Genomic DNA, 19,044 nt, shown 5'->3' with positions numbered 1-19,044 from the left:
ATAAACAAAGAAATAGACAGAACTTGAAAATTAAAGACAAGTTGGCAATAGCAAATCCTCACATAATAATAATCACCCTAAATGTAAATAGGCTGAAATCAAAAGGCACATAGTGGATGGCTGGAATAGCAAACAAAAACCAACTTTCTGCTATCTCCAGGAGCCTAATCTGGGGACCAAAGATAAGCATAGTTTAAAGTAACTGGTTGTAAAACAATCCTATAAACAAATGAAACACAACAAAAGGGAGGAACAATCATCTTTATATCAGATAATACAGATTTCCAACTAAAAAGGGTAATAAAAGAAAGATAAAGACATTATATTATCATTAAGAGATAAATATATCAATCAGAAAGACATACTCTTGGATTTGAATACTCATCAATGCATATTCACCAAAGGAGCATCAGAATATATGGCACATATTATCGAATTGAAAACATAATATTATGGAAGAAACATAATATTAGTAAGAGAATTCAACATCCCATTTTCACCAAAATATCAATCAACCAGACTGAAAATCAACAAGAAAATAATAGGCTTAAATAAGGGTTTAAGCCACAAAGGATAATAGAAATCTATAGGATACTGCAACCAGAACCACCTGAGTACACATTATCCTCTAGTGCGCACAAAACATTCTGCAGGATACATCACATGTTGGACCTTAAATTAGAATTCAAATTCATGAACATCAAAATCATATAAGTATGTTTTCTGATCAAATTAGAAATCAACCACAAAAAGAATATTAACCCCCAATATATGAAGAATGAAAAAATATACTAATAAATGACCATTGCATTATGAAGAAAATCAAAATCAAAATAAATAAATGCAGACAAATGGAAACTAAGAAACAACCAGTCAGAACCTATGGATATAGCGAAGGCAGCACTAGGAGGTCAGTATTATATAGCAATATGGGCCGACATCAAGAAACAAGACACTAAAATAAATAGCATTTTACCTTGGAACTTGTGAAAGAAGAACAAACAAAACCAAAAGCTAGTAAGAGGAAGGCAAAAATAAAACTTAGAACAAAATTAAATAAATATAAATCAAGAAGACAACCCAAATGAGTGACAGTACCAAAACCTAGCTCTTTGAAAAAAAAAAAAATAAATAACAACATAGACAAACCTCTAACTAGACTCACTAAGAAAAGAAGGGAGGAAACACTAATAAATGGAATCAGAAATTTAGAAAAGTTACAACCAAAATCTCAGAAATACAGAAGATCCTAAGAGATTCCTATGAAAATCTGTGTGCCTACAAATTTAATAACTAAGAAGAAACTGACAAATATTAGAAATATCCAACCTTCTGAGACTGAATGAGGAAGAAATAGGAAACCTGAACAGACCAATTACAAGCAAGGGAATTAAAATAGTAATCAAAAGTATTCACCCTCTTTCAAAAAGTCACATAACTGGAGAATTACACAAGAAAACAATCTCATTTATAATTGCATGAAAAAGAATTATAGACCTAGGAATAAATCAAGGCATTAAAGAATCTGTACAATGAAAAATATATGGCATTGTTTAGAGAAATAGAAGATAAAAAGCAATGTAGAAAAATCTCCTGTCATGGATTAGAAGAATTAACATTGTTAAAATGAACATTGTACTCAAAGCAGTACACAGATACAGTGCAATCTTTGTTTTGGTGGTATCCTTCAAAGAAACAGAACGATACTTAAACTCACAGAAACCACGAAGGATCTTGAATAGCCAAAGTAAACCTGACAATAAAGAATATTGGTATAATATTCCCAGACTTCAAACTATAATACAAAGCTTAGGAATTAAAATAGAGTGGTACTGGAATAAAATTAGGCACGTGGACAAATGGACTAGAATTGAGAGTCTGTATATAAACTCACATTCATATGGACAGTAAACCCGTGGCAAAAAAGTCAGGAGTATACATTGGAAAAAGGCAATTCTCTTCAACAAATGGTTTGGGAAAACTGGACAGCTACATGCGAAAGAATGAAACTAGACTACCTCCTCACACGATATTCAAAAATTAAATCAACATGGATTAAAGACTTGAATATAAGACCTGAAATGATAAAATACATAGGAAAAAACATAGCCAAACCACCCCAGGATTTTGATCTCAGTAGTGTCTCTGTGGATTCATACCCAAGGCAAGAGAAATGAGAATATAAATATATGGGACCACATGAATCTCAAAAACTTCTGCACAGTGAAATAAAATATCATTAAAACAAAGAGAAATCCTACTGAATGGGAAAATAAACTTGTACTTCATACATCTAAAAAGGCTTTGATATCTAAGATTTACAAAGAACACATACAATTCAAAAATAAGAAAATAAACAATGTAACTAAAAAACAGCCAGAGAACCTAAATAAACACTTTTCCAACAAAGGCATACAGATGACCAATGGACACGTGGAACTATGTCCACCATGGTTATTATTAGGGAAATGCAAATCAAAATTACAATGAAAATAGCCCATATCAAAAAGACCAGAAATAACAAATGCTGGTGAAGATATAGACATAAAGAAAATCTCATACACCATTGGTGGAAAAGTAGTCTTTTCCAGACCTTATGGAAAACAGTATGGAGGTTTTTCAAAATATTAAAATATATATGCCATATGATCTAGCAATTACACTGCTAGGTATCTACCCAAAGAATGCAAAAACAGGGCCTCCCCTGGTGGTGCAGTGGTTGAGCGCTGGGCTGTGAAGCTGCCCACAGCCTCTGCAGTCCTGGTTCGATCCTGGGCCACCTGAGAGGGTCCCACATGGCTCGCAGACCTCTCCTGCCACGCCCCCTGCTCCCCTCAGCAGTGTATTTTGTCAGTCTATCTGTTCTGCTCCCCGTTCTGGCTCTGGTGAGTTCTCTCACCCTCCCGTGCTTCTGACTGTACCCAGTGCTTGTATAAATTAATAAATAAATCTTTAAAAAAAAGAATGCAAAAACATTAATTCAAAGTGATATTCACACCTGTTTATTATAGCACCATTTACAACAGCCAATGAAACAACCTAAGTGAACAAGGACAAATGAGTGCATTAAGAATATGTAGTATATGTACACAATAACTACTAAAACAAAAGTTTAAATCTTACCACTTTGGACAGTAACATTGGAACTGGAGGAGATTATACTAAACAAAGTAAGTCAGAAGGAGAAAGACAAATGCTGGATTGTTTCACTTATTTGTGGAACATAGAAAAATAAAACAATGGGTCAGACAGAAATAAACCAATAACAAACCCCAGATAAAAGGGCAAAGAAGGGTAAGGGTAGAAGCAGAGTGTGACAGGGGCAAAATGGTCTATATTCCCAGTGTGGGTCTCTAGTCTCTGGTTCACAAGGAGCAAAGCAGATCTTAATCTCAAAGAATTTTGAATGTGTGTTCTACTTTGTGGACTGTCTAAAAGATAAGTATAAAGGCAGTTTACTTATTTTAAGTAATTCAATTAGGGGAGATTGGGACAGAGATTCAAATGAGGTAAGGGGGGTGTAAGAGTTGAGAACAGGATTTGGAGAAGACCCAATAGACTATTATGAACTTTTGCTTCCTTGGTAGTGGGTGTGGTGTGGTAACACACATTTAAAGACGTGTGATCCTAAACCATGGTATCATATACAGTGTAGTAGACCAATGTTAACTTAATTAAAATAAATAAATAAATGAATAAATAAAATGTAGTAAGAAGCAAAAGATCCTCAGAAATGCTAATCAAGATAAAAGTAATCCAATGATGGGAAAATGGTAAAGTCAATCAAAAACGATTGTGCATACTTTCAATTGTTAAGATATGTTCTGGGTATGTAATATACAGAATGATGATTACAGTTAATATTACCATAGTATACAGCTGAAAACTGTTGAGAGTAGATTTTAAAAGTTCTTAACCCCCCCCAACACACACACACAATAATGTATCTATGTGTGTTGATAGCTGGTAATTAATTGTATTTTGGAAATTATTTTGCTAAGTATATGTGAAATCATTATGTTGTACACTTAAAACCAATACAATGTCTTATGCTAATTATATTTTAATCAACAAATACAATATTTTTTTAAAAGTTAGCCATTAAACAAGATTAGAGGTAGCATACAATAAGAATGCACTAGAATTATTAAGACAATGGTATGAAAGAATATAAAATTATTTGATAAAGATTCTAGCATATCACTAAAGAAAGAAAAGCAAGTCTTGAAAACAGTGACAGTGTAGTGTTTTGGCATTTTATTTGCATTTTCTCCATGTCTATCCCCTGCATTTTGGTAGTATTGAAAACAGCAGTTTATATCCCCACTGTGATACTCTGGTCCTGGGTTCTAGAGAAAGCAGAGCAGACCTTATTCTTGAATTGTGTTTGTCTTTTCTACTATGTCAGTACTTTCTGAAAGATATCAATATAAGGCAACTTGAATTGTTTCACCTAACTCAGAACTCAGTCAAGGGAAGATAGGGGCAGCAGAGTTCCCTCAGAAAATATGTAATGCTCAAACAACTCAACAAAAAAAGAGGAAACATTCCAGTCAAAAAATGGGCAGAAGAACATAAAAACACTTCACAAAAGAGGAAACGCAAGCCGCCGATAGACATATGAAAAAATGTTCAACATCCCTCACAATCAGGGAAATGCAAATCAAAACCACAATGAGATACCACCTTACACCAGCAAAAATGGCACATATTAAAAAAACAAAACAAATGTTGGTGAAGATGTGGTGAAAAAGGAACTCTCCTACATTGCTGGTGGGAGTGCAAACTGGTCCAACCACTATGGAAAGCTGTATGGTGGTTCCTCAGACTATTAAAAATGGACTTACCATATGACCCAGCAATTCCACTACTAGGGATCTACCCAATGGACACAAAGACACTAATTCAAAAGAAAATATGTACCCCTATTTTTATTGCAGCCCTATTTATAATAGGTAAGACTTGGAAACAACCCAAGTACCCAAAAATAGATGACTGGATCAAGATGCTATGGTATATATACACAATAGAATACTATTCAGCAATCAAAAAAGATAAATATCATTTGCAGCAACATGGATGGAGCTAGAAGGGATTATGCTCAGTGAAATAAGTCAGAAGGAAAAAGAAAAATATCGATTGTTTTCACTTATAGGGGAACAAAATAAGGCGTCAGGGGAAAAATAATTACAATAAAAAAATAACAAAGCAAAACAAAAAAAGACAGACAACTATAAATCAGAGAAATTCTGCAAGGAAGGGGGAGGGAGAGGGATTAAATTGAGAGTGGGAAGAGCACAAGAGACTATGGTGATGGTTCACGGGTGAACTGGTGGTGGGAATTCTATGGGAACTACACCTGAGAAAAGAAAGCAAACATTATAAAAAAAAAGGAAAAATGATGTAAAAGATAAATAAATGATTTCTAAAAATAATTATGTAATGCAAATGAACAATTTATAGCTGCCTGTTGCAAATGATTGTAATTGGATTAAACGATTCACGGAAATTTGGGAGTTACCAACATTGTAATACTAAAAATATTTAGTTTTCAGCATAAAATTATAAAACATGCAAAGAAACTAGATAATATGACTTATTTGCAGAAAATGTTGCTGAGAAAACACAACGAACTTACTAGGCAGATACTTTTAATTACTGTCTTGAGTATCTTCAAAGACCTAAAGGAGCCATGGAAAAAGAGCTAAAGAAAATGTGAATGTTGTTTTAACAAGTAGAGAAAATTAATAAAGATATGGGAATTTTAAAGGTAAACACATTCTGAAGTGTATAATAATTGAAATTAAAAAACCCTTAAAAGGATTTTTGTGGCAGTTTTAAGAAGGCAGAAAAATCAATGAACTGGCAAATAGGTCAATTAAAATTACCTTGTCTAAAAGCACAAAGAAAAGAAAAGGAAAAAGAAATTTACAGAGCCTTAGAGTATTCTGTTTCATCATCAGTCCTATCAACATACTTTGGGTCCAAGAAAGAGAGGAGAAAATAAGACGGTGAGAAGAAAATTGTTGAAGAAAAAATTGATGAAAAAACTTGTGAAGCTTGGGGCCTTCCCTGGTGGCGCAGCGGTTGAGCACTGGGTTGCGAAGCTGCCCGCAGCCTCTGTAGCACCGGTTCAATCCCTAGCTCCTGGTGAGGGTCCCATATGGCATGCAGACCTCTCCTGCTGCCTGCTGCTCCCCTCAGCAGTGTAATTCATCAGTCTGCCTGCTCTGCTCTCCCCTCTGGCTCTGGTGAATTCTCTCACCCTCCCGTACTTCTGACTGTACCCAGTGCTTGTACAAATAAATAAATAAATCTTAAAAAAAAAAAAAAAAAAAACTTGTGAAGCTTGAAAAACAAACAAAACAAACCTGTTAAGAGTTTTATATCAGGTAAAATCATCCTTCATAAACAAAGGATAATTTAAGAAATTCCCAGATAAAAGTTGTGGGAATTTGTTACTAGTTGGACTGCCCTGAAGGAAATACTACAAGGAACACTTCAGGTTGAAATGAAAAGATATTAAAGACAGTAGCTAATAACTCAAGGAAATAAATAACACCAATACAAGTAACTGAACAGGTAAATATAAAATGCAGTCTTACAGTATGTAGTGCCAGGATGGGCACAGAGCAGGTTTTCTATGATCCGAGCAGACCGGGTAAAGGAGAGTCCTGGAACCCTCAGTAGGTTTCACAGTCTTTTATAGAACTTCACATGCAGTGCAGCAACCAGGTACATGGCAGGTAGGGGTGCCGGGTGGGGGGGGCCAGGAGGCCGTCAGGTCTCCAAGCCCCAAGCAAGTCTTCCCTGTGGGCTTCTCTGGCCTTCTTTCTCCCCTTCTCTCTCCTGCCTCTTCTCTTGCCTCTGCTTCTCTTGGTGACTATCTCAATACTCCTCCCATGGCCCACAGAAGTAAACAAGAGAACAATCAACAATATAACAACTGCAGGTGCCCCATCAGGCAGGACAACCCTAACGGTGGGAGGGCAGAAAAACCTGAAAACCATTTACCAAACCATTTACCCTACACTGTATCATTGATTTATTACTTCTCTTTTTAATTCCTGCATATTAAAGACAATACATAAAGCACAATTATATGACTATCCTAATAGGCATGCAACATATAAAGACATAAATTATCCTTAATAGCAAGGACAACAAAAACAATGGGGATGAAATATGGAAGCAAAGTTTTGATATGATAATGAAGTTAAGTTGTTATCATTTCAAACTAGATTGTTATGTAGAATAATAAACATAATACATAGAGTAATTAAGAAAATATTTTTTAAATGCAAGATAAAATGACAGAAGTCACTATCATATACTATAAGCAAACACAAAAGAATAGAAGAAATAGGGCCTCCCCTGGTGGTGCAGGTGGTTCAGCACTGGGCTATGAAAATGTCCACAGCCTCTGCAGGGCCAGTTCAATCCCAGCTGGCTGGCGAGGGTCGCACATGGTGTGGCAGACCTCTCCTGTCTCGCCCACTGTTCCCGTCAGCAGTGTATTTCACCAGTCTGCCTGTTCTGTTCCCCACTCTGCTCCAGTGAATCCTCTCACCCCGCAAATCTGACCTATACCCCGGCTCTTGTATATATAAATAAATGAATCTTTAAAAATAAATAAATAAATATAAATAAATAAATAAATAAAAATAGAAGAAATAAAAAAATATATAAGACATAAGACACAAAGGGAATAAGGATAAACATACCAAAGAAGATGAAAGGCATGTACAACAATAACTATAAGGCATTGTTAAAATAAAAGAAACAGTGGTGTCAGTCTGTACCTTGAGTCATATAGAGTGTTCTAAACCAATGTTGCATCAATAAAAAGTAACACAATGAGAAAAATAAGAAATAGAAGGGGACTCAAAGAAATGGAAAGATATCCTTGCTCATGGATTAGAAGAATTAACATTGTTAAATGGTCAATTTGTGATACTAATATACAGATATAATGCAATTATCAAAATTCCTGTGGCTTTCTTCAATAAATAGAACAATACTGCTGAAATTCTTCTAGAATTTCACAAACTCCTAAATAGCCCAAAGCAATCTTGAAGAGAAAAGTAATGGAGGTATTACACTCTCTGACATCATACTATATAATAATGCTATAAACAGTATGATATTGGGATAAAAATAGACACACAGATCAATGGAGTAGAATTAAGAGCCTAAAAGTAAGTGCACACTTGTATGGACAATTAACTTACAATGGAAAGAGTCAAGAACACACAATGGAGAAAGAAACTATAAAATACATAGAAGAAAACAGAAAACACCCTCCATGACATTGTCCTCAGTAGTGTTTTGGGGGACTCTACTCCAACTCCAATGGCAAGGAAAACAGAAATAAAAATAAATAAATGGAATTACATGTACCAAAAGTTTCTGCATGGCAAAAGAAACTATCATTAAAATTAAAATGCATCCTAATGAATGGGAAAAATATTTGCACATAATCCAACAAGGGGTTAATATCCAAGATTTATAAAGAACCAGTATAACTCAACCGCAACAAAAAATCCAGTCAAAAAAGACAGATGGGCTTTCCTGGAGGTGCAAGGGGTTAAGACCCAACCAATGAAGCAATCCACAGCCACTGCAGCATGAGTTCCATCCCTGGCTGGCCAGGGAGCAACCCACATGGCACAGCATACCTCTCCTACCTCGCCCACTGCTCCCCTCAGCAGTTTATTTCAGTCAGCCTACCTGTCTGTTCCCTACTCTGTCTCTGGTGAATCCACTCAACACCACCCCACCCCACACTTCTGGCCTGTACCCCAGTTCTTGTATGCATAAACAAATAAATCTTTAAAACAAACGAACAAACAAACAAAAAACTGAAAGAGACAGATGATCTGAAAAAATACTTTGCCAAAAGAAGACATACATATGACCAATAGTCAATGAAAAAACTGCCCTTCATCACTTGTCATCAGGGAAACACAAATCAAATCACAATGAGATATCACCTTACACCTGTGAGGTCCTCAAGAACAAGTATTAGTGAGGTAGTGAGGAAGTAGAGACAATGTAAACCTTGTATACTGTTGATGGGCATATATTCTGGCCCATACTCTGAAAAACAATATGGGATTTTCTGAAAATATTAAAAGTGGATTTGGGCCTCCCCTGGTGGCACAGCGGTTGAGTGTTGGGCTGCAAAGCTGCCCACAGCCTCTGCAGCGCTGGTTCAATCCCCAGCCGCTGGCGAGGGTCCCACATGGCATGCAGACCTCTCCCGCCGCGCCTGCTGCTCCTCACCGCAGTGTATTTCGTCAGTCTGCCTGTTCTGTTCCCTTCTCTGGTTCTGGTGAATTCTCTCACCCTCCCGTGCTTCTGACAATACCCAGTGCTTATACAAATAAATAAATAAATCCTAAAAAAAAAGTGGATTTACCACACAGTCCAGCAATTCCATTCTTAATATCTATCTGAAAAATATGAAAACATTAATTCAAAGGGGTTTATGCATTTCTATGTTCATTGTAGCACTATTCACAAAAGCCATTATAGAGCACCTAAAGTCATAACAATAGATGACTGGATTAAGAAGATTTGGTATCTATATGCATGGAATATTGTTCAACTTTCAAGAAATATGAAATCTTGACATTTGTTACAACACAGATGGAACTGAGATTATGAAACTTGCACTACCATATTCATCACAGCACTTTTCATAATGACCAAGATATGGAAACAAGCTAAATGCCCCAAAACATATAAATGGATCAAGATGAAATGGCATATATATATATTTATACACATATATACACACATAGGTATACATATATGCACATACACATACATATGTATGCATATATAATGTGCATTCATACACACACACTGGAATATTACTCAGTTATCAAAACATATTGCCATTTGTAGCAACATGGAGGGAACTGGAAGGGATTATGCTAAGCAAAATAAGTCAGAAGGAGAAAGACAAATAGCAGATAATTGCACTGATATATAAAATATATTTTAAGAAAGAAAAAAAGCAAAGAAGCAGAAAACAAAACAAACTCTTGGAATTTGAATAAAGTTAAAAGAGGGAGATGGTGGGGGAGGGAACAAAAGGTACAGAGGTTCCCATGAATTTTGGAGCAGGATATTTGACCTTCAGTGGTGGGTGTGCTGCGGTAATATACATTTGAAGAGGTATGAACCTGTACTCCTAATGCATATATACTTTTGTAAGCCAGTGTTACCACAATATAAACAAAAGCAAAAGTGAAAAATCCTCCCAATAAGTAAAAGCCCAGAACCAGATGGTTTCATAGGTGAATTCTACCAAATATTTAAAGAAAGATTAATTCTAATGCTTCTTTAACTTTTCAAAAAAAAAAAAAAATAGTAGAGCAGGGAACACTTCCCAACTTAACTCTACAAGACTAGTATTACCCTGCCAAAAAAGCCAAAGACAACAGAAGGGATAAAAAGCAGCTATCATTTATGCATATAGATACAGAGGTCCTCAAAAGAAAAAAAAAAAAAAAAACTAGCAAATTGAATCCAACATCACACTAAAAGGATTAGAGGTGACCAAGTGGCATTTATTCTCATGCAAAGATGGTTCAACATAAGAAAATCAACATAATAAACCTTAGGAGTAGAACAAAAAGGGGGGAAACACATGATCATCTCAATTGACACAGAAATTGCATTTGACAAAAATCCACCACACTTTTCATCATAAAAAAACACTCAGAAAACTATGGAACAGGAAAAAACTATTTCAATATGATAGGTTTCCCAATGTATGGGAAACCTAAATCTAGCATCATATTCAGTGATGAAAATCTGAGAGCTTTTCCTGTGTTAGGATGTCTGTTTTTATTGAGTAATGGGCTGAATTGTGTTCCATCCCATATTCATTTGTTGATGCCCTAACCTCCAAAATCTCAGAATGTATTTAGAGATAAGGCTTTTAATAATTGATCAAGTAAAAGTGATGCCATTAGAGTTGATCTTATTCCAATCAGTCTGGTTGTATAAAAAGAGAGAAATTGGACATACAAAGAGATAACTGGGATCCCTGAACACAGAGAAAAGAGTGGTGGGGACATGGAGAAGTGCCACTATCTGTAAACCAAGGAGAAAGGTCTAAGGAGGAACAACGCTGCAAACACGGTAGTATTTGACATCTACATCCAGAGCTGTGAGAGAATTGACTTCTGTGGTGTGAACTATCCAATTATGGCAGCTCTAGCAAATGAATGCATCTGCTTTAATCACTGCTATTCTACGTTATCACCAAGTACTTAGTCCAGAGAAATGTATAGAGAAAAACAAAAGACACTAAATGGAAAGGAAAAAGTAAATCTACCCTTACCTGCAAATGGCATGTCCGTATATAGAGAAAATTAAAAACAAATCATAAAAATGCTACTAGAACTAATAAATGAATTCAACAAAGCTGCAGGATACAAGATCAACACACAAAAATCAGTTATATTTCTTGTACACAGGCAATGATTTCTCTGTACAGGAAATTAGGAAGACTATTACATTGATAATGTCACCGAAATTAATAATATATCTTGTAATAAATTTAACCAAGAAAGTGAATGATCTGCATACTGAAAATAATTAAAATTCTGAAAAAAAGACCTCTTAAGTAAAAAGACAACCTATATTTATAGATTGGAAGACTTAAAATTGTTATTCCCCCAATTCTAAAAATGCAGTTTAATTCCTTTCAAATTTCTGCTGGCCTATTTTATAGGGAAAAAAAAAATATGATCCTTAAATTCACATAGAATTTCAATGGATCTCAAATAACCAAAACAATATTGAAAAAGGATAAAAAAAAATTGCACGATTCATAATTCATTAACACTTACTACAAAGCTATAGTAATGAAAAGAGTGTGGTATTTCCATTAAGTAGAATATAGACCAATAAAAGAAAATTGAGTGTCTTCTCCAAAGAAGATATGCACATGGCCATCAAGCACAGGAAAAGATGCTCAACACTGTTAATCATTAGGGAAATGCAGATCAGAACCACCAGACATCATCTAACACCATTAACATGTCTATTATAATAATAAATAACAATTAGGGCCTCCCTGGTGGCATGGTTTAAGTCTTAAGGCTACCACTGCGACCACCCACAGTCACAGCCTGAGTCTGATCCCTGGCCAGGGAGGTGACCTCCATGGTGCAGCAGACCTCTCCTGACTCGCCCGCTGCTCCTCTCAGCAGTGTGTTTCAGTAGATTGGCCTGTTCTGCTCCCTACTCTGTCTCTGGTGAATCCTCTCACCCCCACCCTGCACCTCTGGCCTGCACCCCAGTTCTTCTATGTAAAAATAACTAAAACAATTTTTAAAAAGAAATAATAATAATAAATAATTATGAAAAACTAGAAAATAAGATGTACTGACCAAGATGTAGAGAAATCGAAGCCCTTGATAGGGCTGTGTCAGGAATATCAAGTGGTTCACCAGCTATGGAAAATCGTTTGGCTGCTTCTCAAAAGACTAAATATATAATTAACATATAGTCCAGCAATTTCACTGCTAGGCATGTACATAAACTAATTGAATAAAAATATTCAAAAAATATATGTCCACACATGCTTATGCCAGCACTATTCACATTACCCAAAAGGTTTATACAACTTAAATATCCATCAATAGATGTATAGATGAAAAAATGTTCATATTCACAATGGAATAATATCCATCCAGAAAAGAATTAAGAACCAACATATACTACATTATGAATGAGCCATGAGTGAAATGCTAAGTGAAAAGAAGTCAGACCCAAAAGGCCACATATTGTATGATAACATTTACATTAAATATCAATAGAGACAGAAAGCTGATTTGTGGTTGCCAGGGGTAAGGAAGAGAGGAATAGAGAGTAAGTACTTAATGGGTGCTTTTGGAGTGATGGAGATGTTTTGGAAGTAGAGCAATGGATGTGCAGCATTATAAATACTCTGAATGTTACTAAAGTGGATACTTTAACATATAATTTTATATTATGTGAATTTTACCTCAAAATATCACCTTCAGCATCAATCTATATATCTGCCATCTATCTGTCATCTATCTGTCTATTCACCTATTTATCAGTCATAGGTGAGATCCTTTAGTGGTCTGAATTTACTGCTATAAGGTAACACTTGACAAATAAAACCTAATTGTTTATATGACATTATACACTATTTGCTGTCTATCTCTGCGTATCAATCCTTAGTTGTCCTCAATGAAAGCATAAAAACCACAGTAGAACAAGTGAATTAAGACTAATTCACTTGCCTTCTGCTTCCATTTATTTTGAACATTTCATTATTTTGTTTCATTTAAGCTATGTTTTTATTTAAATGACTACATGCCAAAATGATCTATGTAAAAGTTAGGCAAATATAAAGAATGAAATAATATGTTTCATTTTATGTTGATAACATTTTGGACCTTCCAGTTTCATTTTTATGGCAACTGCACATTTTACCTGAGAAATGTATGGGCCCCTCTGCCCAGGGGCCCTGTCAGCTGCATGCACCAAGACTTTCAAGTTAGTACTGAAAACAAAAGAACAAATGAACAAATGCCCTGAGTTCGCAGCATGGTAAGAGCCAATGAGCCAATGTAGGAGAACCACAGAGGCAATTACTCCTGGATGGATTGGCATTGGCGGTGGCCAAGAGGGTGACTGAAGAAGAGTTAGATATGAGGCGTGTGGTTTCTCATCCTATAGTTTGGCTGTACAGATAAATATTGCACAGGTTTTATCTATCTATCTATTTATTTATTTATTTATTTATTTATTTATTTATTTATTTAGGTTTATTTATTTATGCATACAAGAGCTGGAGTACAGGCCAGAGATGCAGGGTTGGGGGCTGTGAGAGGGTTCACCAGAGACAGAGTGGGGAGCAGAACAGGCAGACTGACTGAACTACACTGCTGAGGGGAGCAGTGGGCAAGAAAGGAGAGGTCTGCTGTGCCATGTGGATAGCTCACTGGCCGTCTGGGGATCAAACTCGTGCTGCACAGGCTACAGACAGCTTCATAGTGTGGTGCTTAACCCCTTGTGCCACCAGGGAGGGCCAAAATATTGCACAGGTTTTATGGAAACTTCTGGGCTGTTGAGAAGTTGCTCTCTTCCATATGGGTTTGTTGAATAAGAACTTGAGAGATATTCAAATTATTTTATATCAATATTTTAAGTGAGCTCTTTTTCTCTCCTGACATCAGATAAGTAATCAAGTCATTTAGTCAATATTATGTAATTTTCTTACCACTAGCATAGGATTTTATGTTGAAATAAGGCATTGTAATTTCTAGTTAGAGCTAAAAGATTTTTGTGTTTTTACACATGTTTATTTAAATATAAAACCACAGACATCATAAATATATACGTATATTTAAGTTAAATGTTTATCATTATATAAATTTAAAACACTTACAAGTATATAGATACACAATTATGCCATATATTTATCTTATAAATATTTGTCACATAAATAAAATATGTTTACATTAAAAAAGTTAAGGTTTCAAAGACCTTGGTGCTTATCAGTTCCCCAAAGTTGCATGAGCAGTGACAAACCAGGGACCAGAATGGTAGTATTCCAGATGAGTTTATTTATATCCCTGGTCCTCTCCATCTCTGGGTGAAGAAAGTTGAAGCAATTTACTATTCAATTCACAAAAAAGCTTTATCATCATATTAGTCAAAATATTAACAAATTAGAGTAAATAAATATGTCCATTCCTGTATCTACTGAGAAATTCATGACATGAGCCCACTAGTGAATGGTTTACACTTACAGATTTGTTAATCTTAGTACATTCTTGCTCTTTTTCAATGAACCCTAGTTTATATTGATGTATTATGTTACACCATGCTATTTCAGTTGGTTAGAAAATATATTTTTTAATAATTTCTGTCTGTTTATAAGTAAAATGGACTTAGAATTTCCATTTCTTTTCTTTTCTGCCCTTATTTAATTTTGAAATGAAAGTTACTCTAAGTTGTAAAATGTTTTAGGCAACTTCCTTTTTTTATTACTTTCTGGAACTACTTTTTATAAAATAAGGATTATCTGTTCCTTCAAAGTTAACAGAACTCCCTTGTAAAAATTTCCAGGCCCAGGGTTTTTTGTGGTTCTATTTTTGGTAACATATCATATGATAAATAGAAAAGCATCTTTATTTTACATTGAACTTTTAATCATTGATAATGGTGTAATTTCACAAAGTGAGAAACTTTTAACTTTAGATTGATAGAGTAATTTTTACACTTTGTACTTTTGATCAGTCTACATAACTGTATAGAAACATGATCTAATTGGAACTATGCTAAGCCAGAATGAGGATTTCATCTTGCATTCCCTCACAATCTCTGTGTTTTTTATCCTCTAGGTCATACGGGACGCTTATTAAAGTCTCTGTGCTTCACCAGTCTCTCCTTCCTGTTGCTCCACATCATTTTTCATATCACTTTGGCTAGCCTTGAAGCTCAGCACCGTATTGCACCTGGTTACAACTGTGAGTGTTACATATGTTTTCACATTATGTCTGAATAATAAGCTATGTGGATAATTCTCATTGAAATCTATGCAATAATTACATTATAATTTTCAGCCATTTGGTGATTCAATATACTAACATGAAAAAAAAAACCTTTGAGGCGGAGAATTAAGTAATGCAAGCAACTTATTTAGCAAACCTTCAAAAAGCTATCTGTATGCAGGATTTTATCATTGGGCTTACTCTAAAAAAACAATATTTACATACAATCCCTGCAGCTTCAGCTGTTGAGACATGCACAGTCTCCAACACATTAAAAAATATACAAATTGAAAACCATTATGTGACAGAGACTTTATTCTTATTCTAAAATATACAATAATATTTCATTTATCTTAATGGGAAGATGTAATGGCAAATAGTTTCCTTTTCAAATTTGGAGTTCTTCATTCCTATCCATAGAAAAATGATATTTCATACACATTATAATTTGAAGTATATTGCAATATATTATGATCTGAAGAAGTCAACATATATATGTTCTGTTTATGTAGTATCCTTTATTTAATATTAACCTGCTATCAGATAAACTCTGCTTCAAATTTTGTAGGATGTGTGATTGTCATTTGAAAAGCAGCGTTTCAAATAAATGGAATACAATCCACATGTTTTATGTGAAACAAGAAGACTTGAGATATTTGAATCAGACTATAGCAAAGCTTTAAATTGTCAGTTTTCCTCTGAAGAAACCACATGTGGGTTTAAATTCCCTAATGTGTAGTAAGTGACAGCATAAATAACATGAAATAAATCTACCTTTGTCTATAATATAGAAAGGTCAGATTTCTAATGGATTAACTTAAACATAGTGAGAGATATTTTAGTAAAATCTTTAGTCAAATTTTTCATTATCCCATACTGCATAATTCTTCAGTGCGAAACTTTATAGAGGTAAAGTTAGTATACATTTTGACCATTTTAATCAATTCAGAGTTCTTTTGATAACAATGCCTATAAAATGATTTTTGACTTAAAATACGTGATCTAAGATATGGTGATTGTTTTTTAAACTTCAATACAATTTGCATATCGTCACACATTACTCAATAGCATCTCCTTCAGTGACAGACAAATATAGGACAGTGATCCTGACAGGCTAGAACTTATTACCTGAGCATATAGTTGGCTATAGTAGCTAGGCTTGTATAATTATACCTTATCATGTTTGCACAATGACAAAATCACCTAATGGTGCATCAGAATTTGTTCCTATTATTAAGCAATGCATGACTGTTCCATAAAATTCATCTATTTAAGGTATACATTCCAGCAGTTTCTAGGTTGTACAACCATCACTATTATCTAATTTCAGATTGCTTTCCATTACCCAAAAACATTACAGCTATTCTCCATTCCCTCACCACCCATCCATAGGCAACCACTAGTCTACTCTGCCTCTATTAGATCTACCATTCTGGACATTGCCTCTAGACAGAATTATACAATGTGTGAACTTTTGTATCTGATTTCTTTCACATAGAATAATATTTTCATGTTTCATCCACATTGGGACATTTATCAGTAATTCATTCCTTTTCATGGATGGATATTATTCGAATGTTAAGATGTGGTTTTGATTTTGGTGTTTGTCATCCCATGATTAAGAGCTTGATAAAACAGTTGCAATATAATGAAGAGCATATATTTCATTTGGCTAGGTTCAAATATTTTTGGACTTCATAGAATTGTTAGCAGCAATATTTTGTAGCATTTCTCAATAAAAAATTCATTTTTATATATCTTAATAAGGCACTACCAGGACAAAAAGGAAAAATTTTGTAACCATAAGTGTCCAAATTAAAGGCTTCACGAATAATGAGTTATCCAAGTTCTCCATCACCAGAAGTGTTTAATCACAGGACACATTACATCTCATAAGATTTAAATTTATTTTTATTTTATTATTTTTATTGAGGTAACATTGGTTTAAAACAATGTATATGATTCAGAGGTATAAGTTCAAACTTCTTCAGATGTATGTTATCACACCACCCGGTCCACCAAGATACCTGTAACCCTCCACCATACCCTATTCTTCCCCACTTGGTTTCCCACCCTTCCATCCCCCTTTGCCAACCTCTGTTCTATACTCCCATTTTTAGGGTTTATTTTAGTTTAGTTTTGTCTGTTCTTTTGTCTTGTTTATATAAAACATGCGAGTGAAATCCTCCAGTATTTCTTATTCTCTTTCTGACTAATTCCACTTAACATAATCCACTCTAGTTCCACCCACATTGTTGCAAATAGCAAGGTGTTATCTTCTTGGATCTTTGAGTAGTATTATGTTGTGTATATATATGACATATTCTTTATCTACTCATCTGTCATTAGGCACTTATGTTCCCATATTTGGCTACTATAAATGTGTTATAATGAAAATAGAGTGCATATATCCTTTTAATTAGTATTTTAATATTATTTGTGTAGATACCTAGAAGAAGGATTCCTGGGTCATGTGATAAATCTATTTTTAATATTCTGAGAAACCCCCATGCGATTTTCCACAGAGGCTGGAAATTCCCACTAACAACAGGAGAGTTTGTACTTTACCATAAAGTGTTTGCTCCTGTTGCTAACAGATGCTTAATCTCTGTTTAGTGAAATGGCCAATTGTTATCTCAATTTTAGTCTTGGTGGTGGGGCAAAGGAGTTGGCAGCAGTTTTGAATAACTCAACCTTGGGCTGCAAGTAGGAGCAACTTCTATGAGATAAAGGTGATCTGACCTGGTTCTCATGACCAGTTTGGGCTCATCTGGTCTGTATTTGGGGAGCTTCAGGTTCAAGCCAGTGACCATCGCTCTGCACAACAAGACCATCACTCTTGTTTCTATCATTAACTGATAGTGCACCCTCTCTCCTGAATGACAATTCTGTGTACTCTTATGCAGCGCAGTTTTGGGTCTCCAAAGTTTTCCATGTGGGTATGTGTCCCCACCACAGCTGGTAGAGGTGTTCAGTACAGCAGCTACCCCTTTTGTGGGTAGTAATGCACAAGTATCACCATAAGCATAGATCAATTAAAATTTCTTCCTACTCCTTTCCAATGTGTTGTTGCTCTTGATGTGCACTGTAGTTGTCTATCTTTCAGTGGTTATTGACTTTCTTCTGCAGCAAATTAGTTGTGAGTATACGGAGGAGGTGAGCCTGATGTCTTCACTCTGCCACCATCTTGCCAGACATATAAAGAAATATCTTTCTCACTACTGCAAATAATTTTAGGTGCTAAAGTTGGAGAAACATCCACACAGAGGGTGTCTAGATTAGGAAGTGAAGTTCATCATTTTTTCCTGATCTAGAGAGTTTAAAAATCATTTTTTTATTTCAAAATGATTTTCTACAATTCCACAATTCTGCAAAAAAGTCCAATATAAAATGTTAAAACAATATTCCCTTCTCCACACTTACATTTTCTTTAGGTATAATCTCCCCTATAAGATATAGTCAGAGGCAGACAGACATATAGACATAATAT

The 19,044-nt window shown here is 35.0% G+C and overlaps 1 protein-coding gene across 7 annotated transcripts in view; it reads left to right on the top strand.

Annotated features, from left to right (window-relative positions):
• Window positions 1-19,044, top strand: part of PIEZO2 (piezo type mechanosensitive ion channel component 2) — a 500,507-nt gene that overhangs the window by 160,777 nt on the left and 320,686 nt on the right. For all 7 annotated transcript variants that reach the window (XM_054694215.1, XM_054694221.1, XM_054694214.1 and 4 more), the window contains exon 3: window positions 15,405-15,530. In XM_054694215.1, coding sequence (XP_054550190.1) covers window positions 15,405-15,530 — 126 coding nt within the window. The remainder of the gene's footprint in view (window positions 1-15,404; window positions 15,531-19,044) is intronic.

Source organism: Talpa occidentalis, unplaced genomic scaffold (genome assembly GCF_014898055.3).
Source record: "Talpa occidentalis isolate TD23 unplaced genomic scaffold, MPIMG_talOcc4v2.1 talOcc4.13, whole genome shotgun sequence".
Lineage (NCBI taxonomy): Eukaryota > Metazoa > Chordata > Mammalia > Eulipotyphla > Talpidae > Talpa > Talpa occidentalis.
This window is presented reverse-complemented; position numbering and strand designations above follow the sequence as displayed.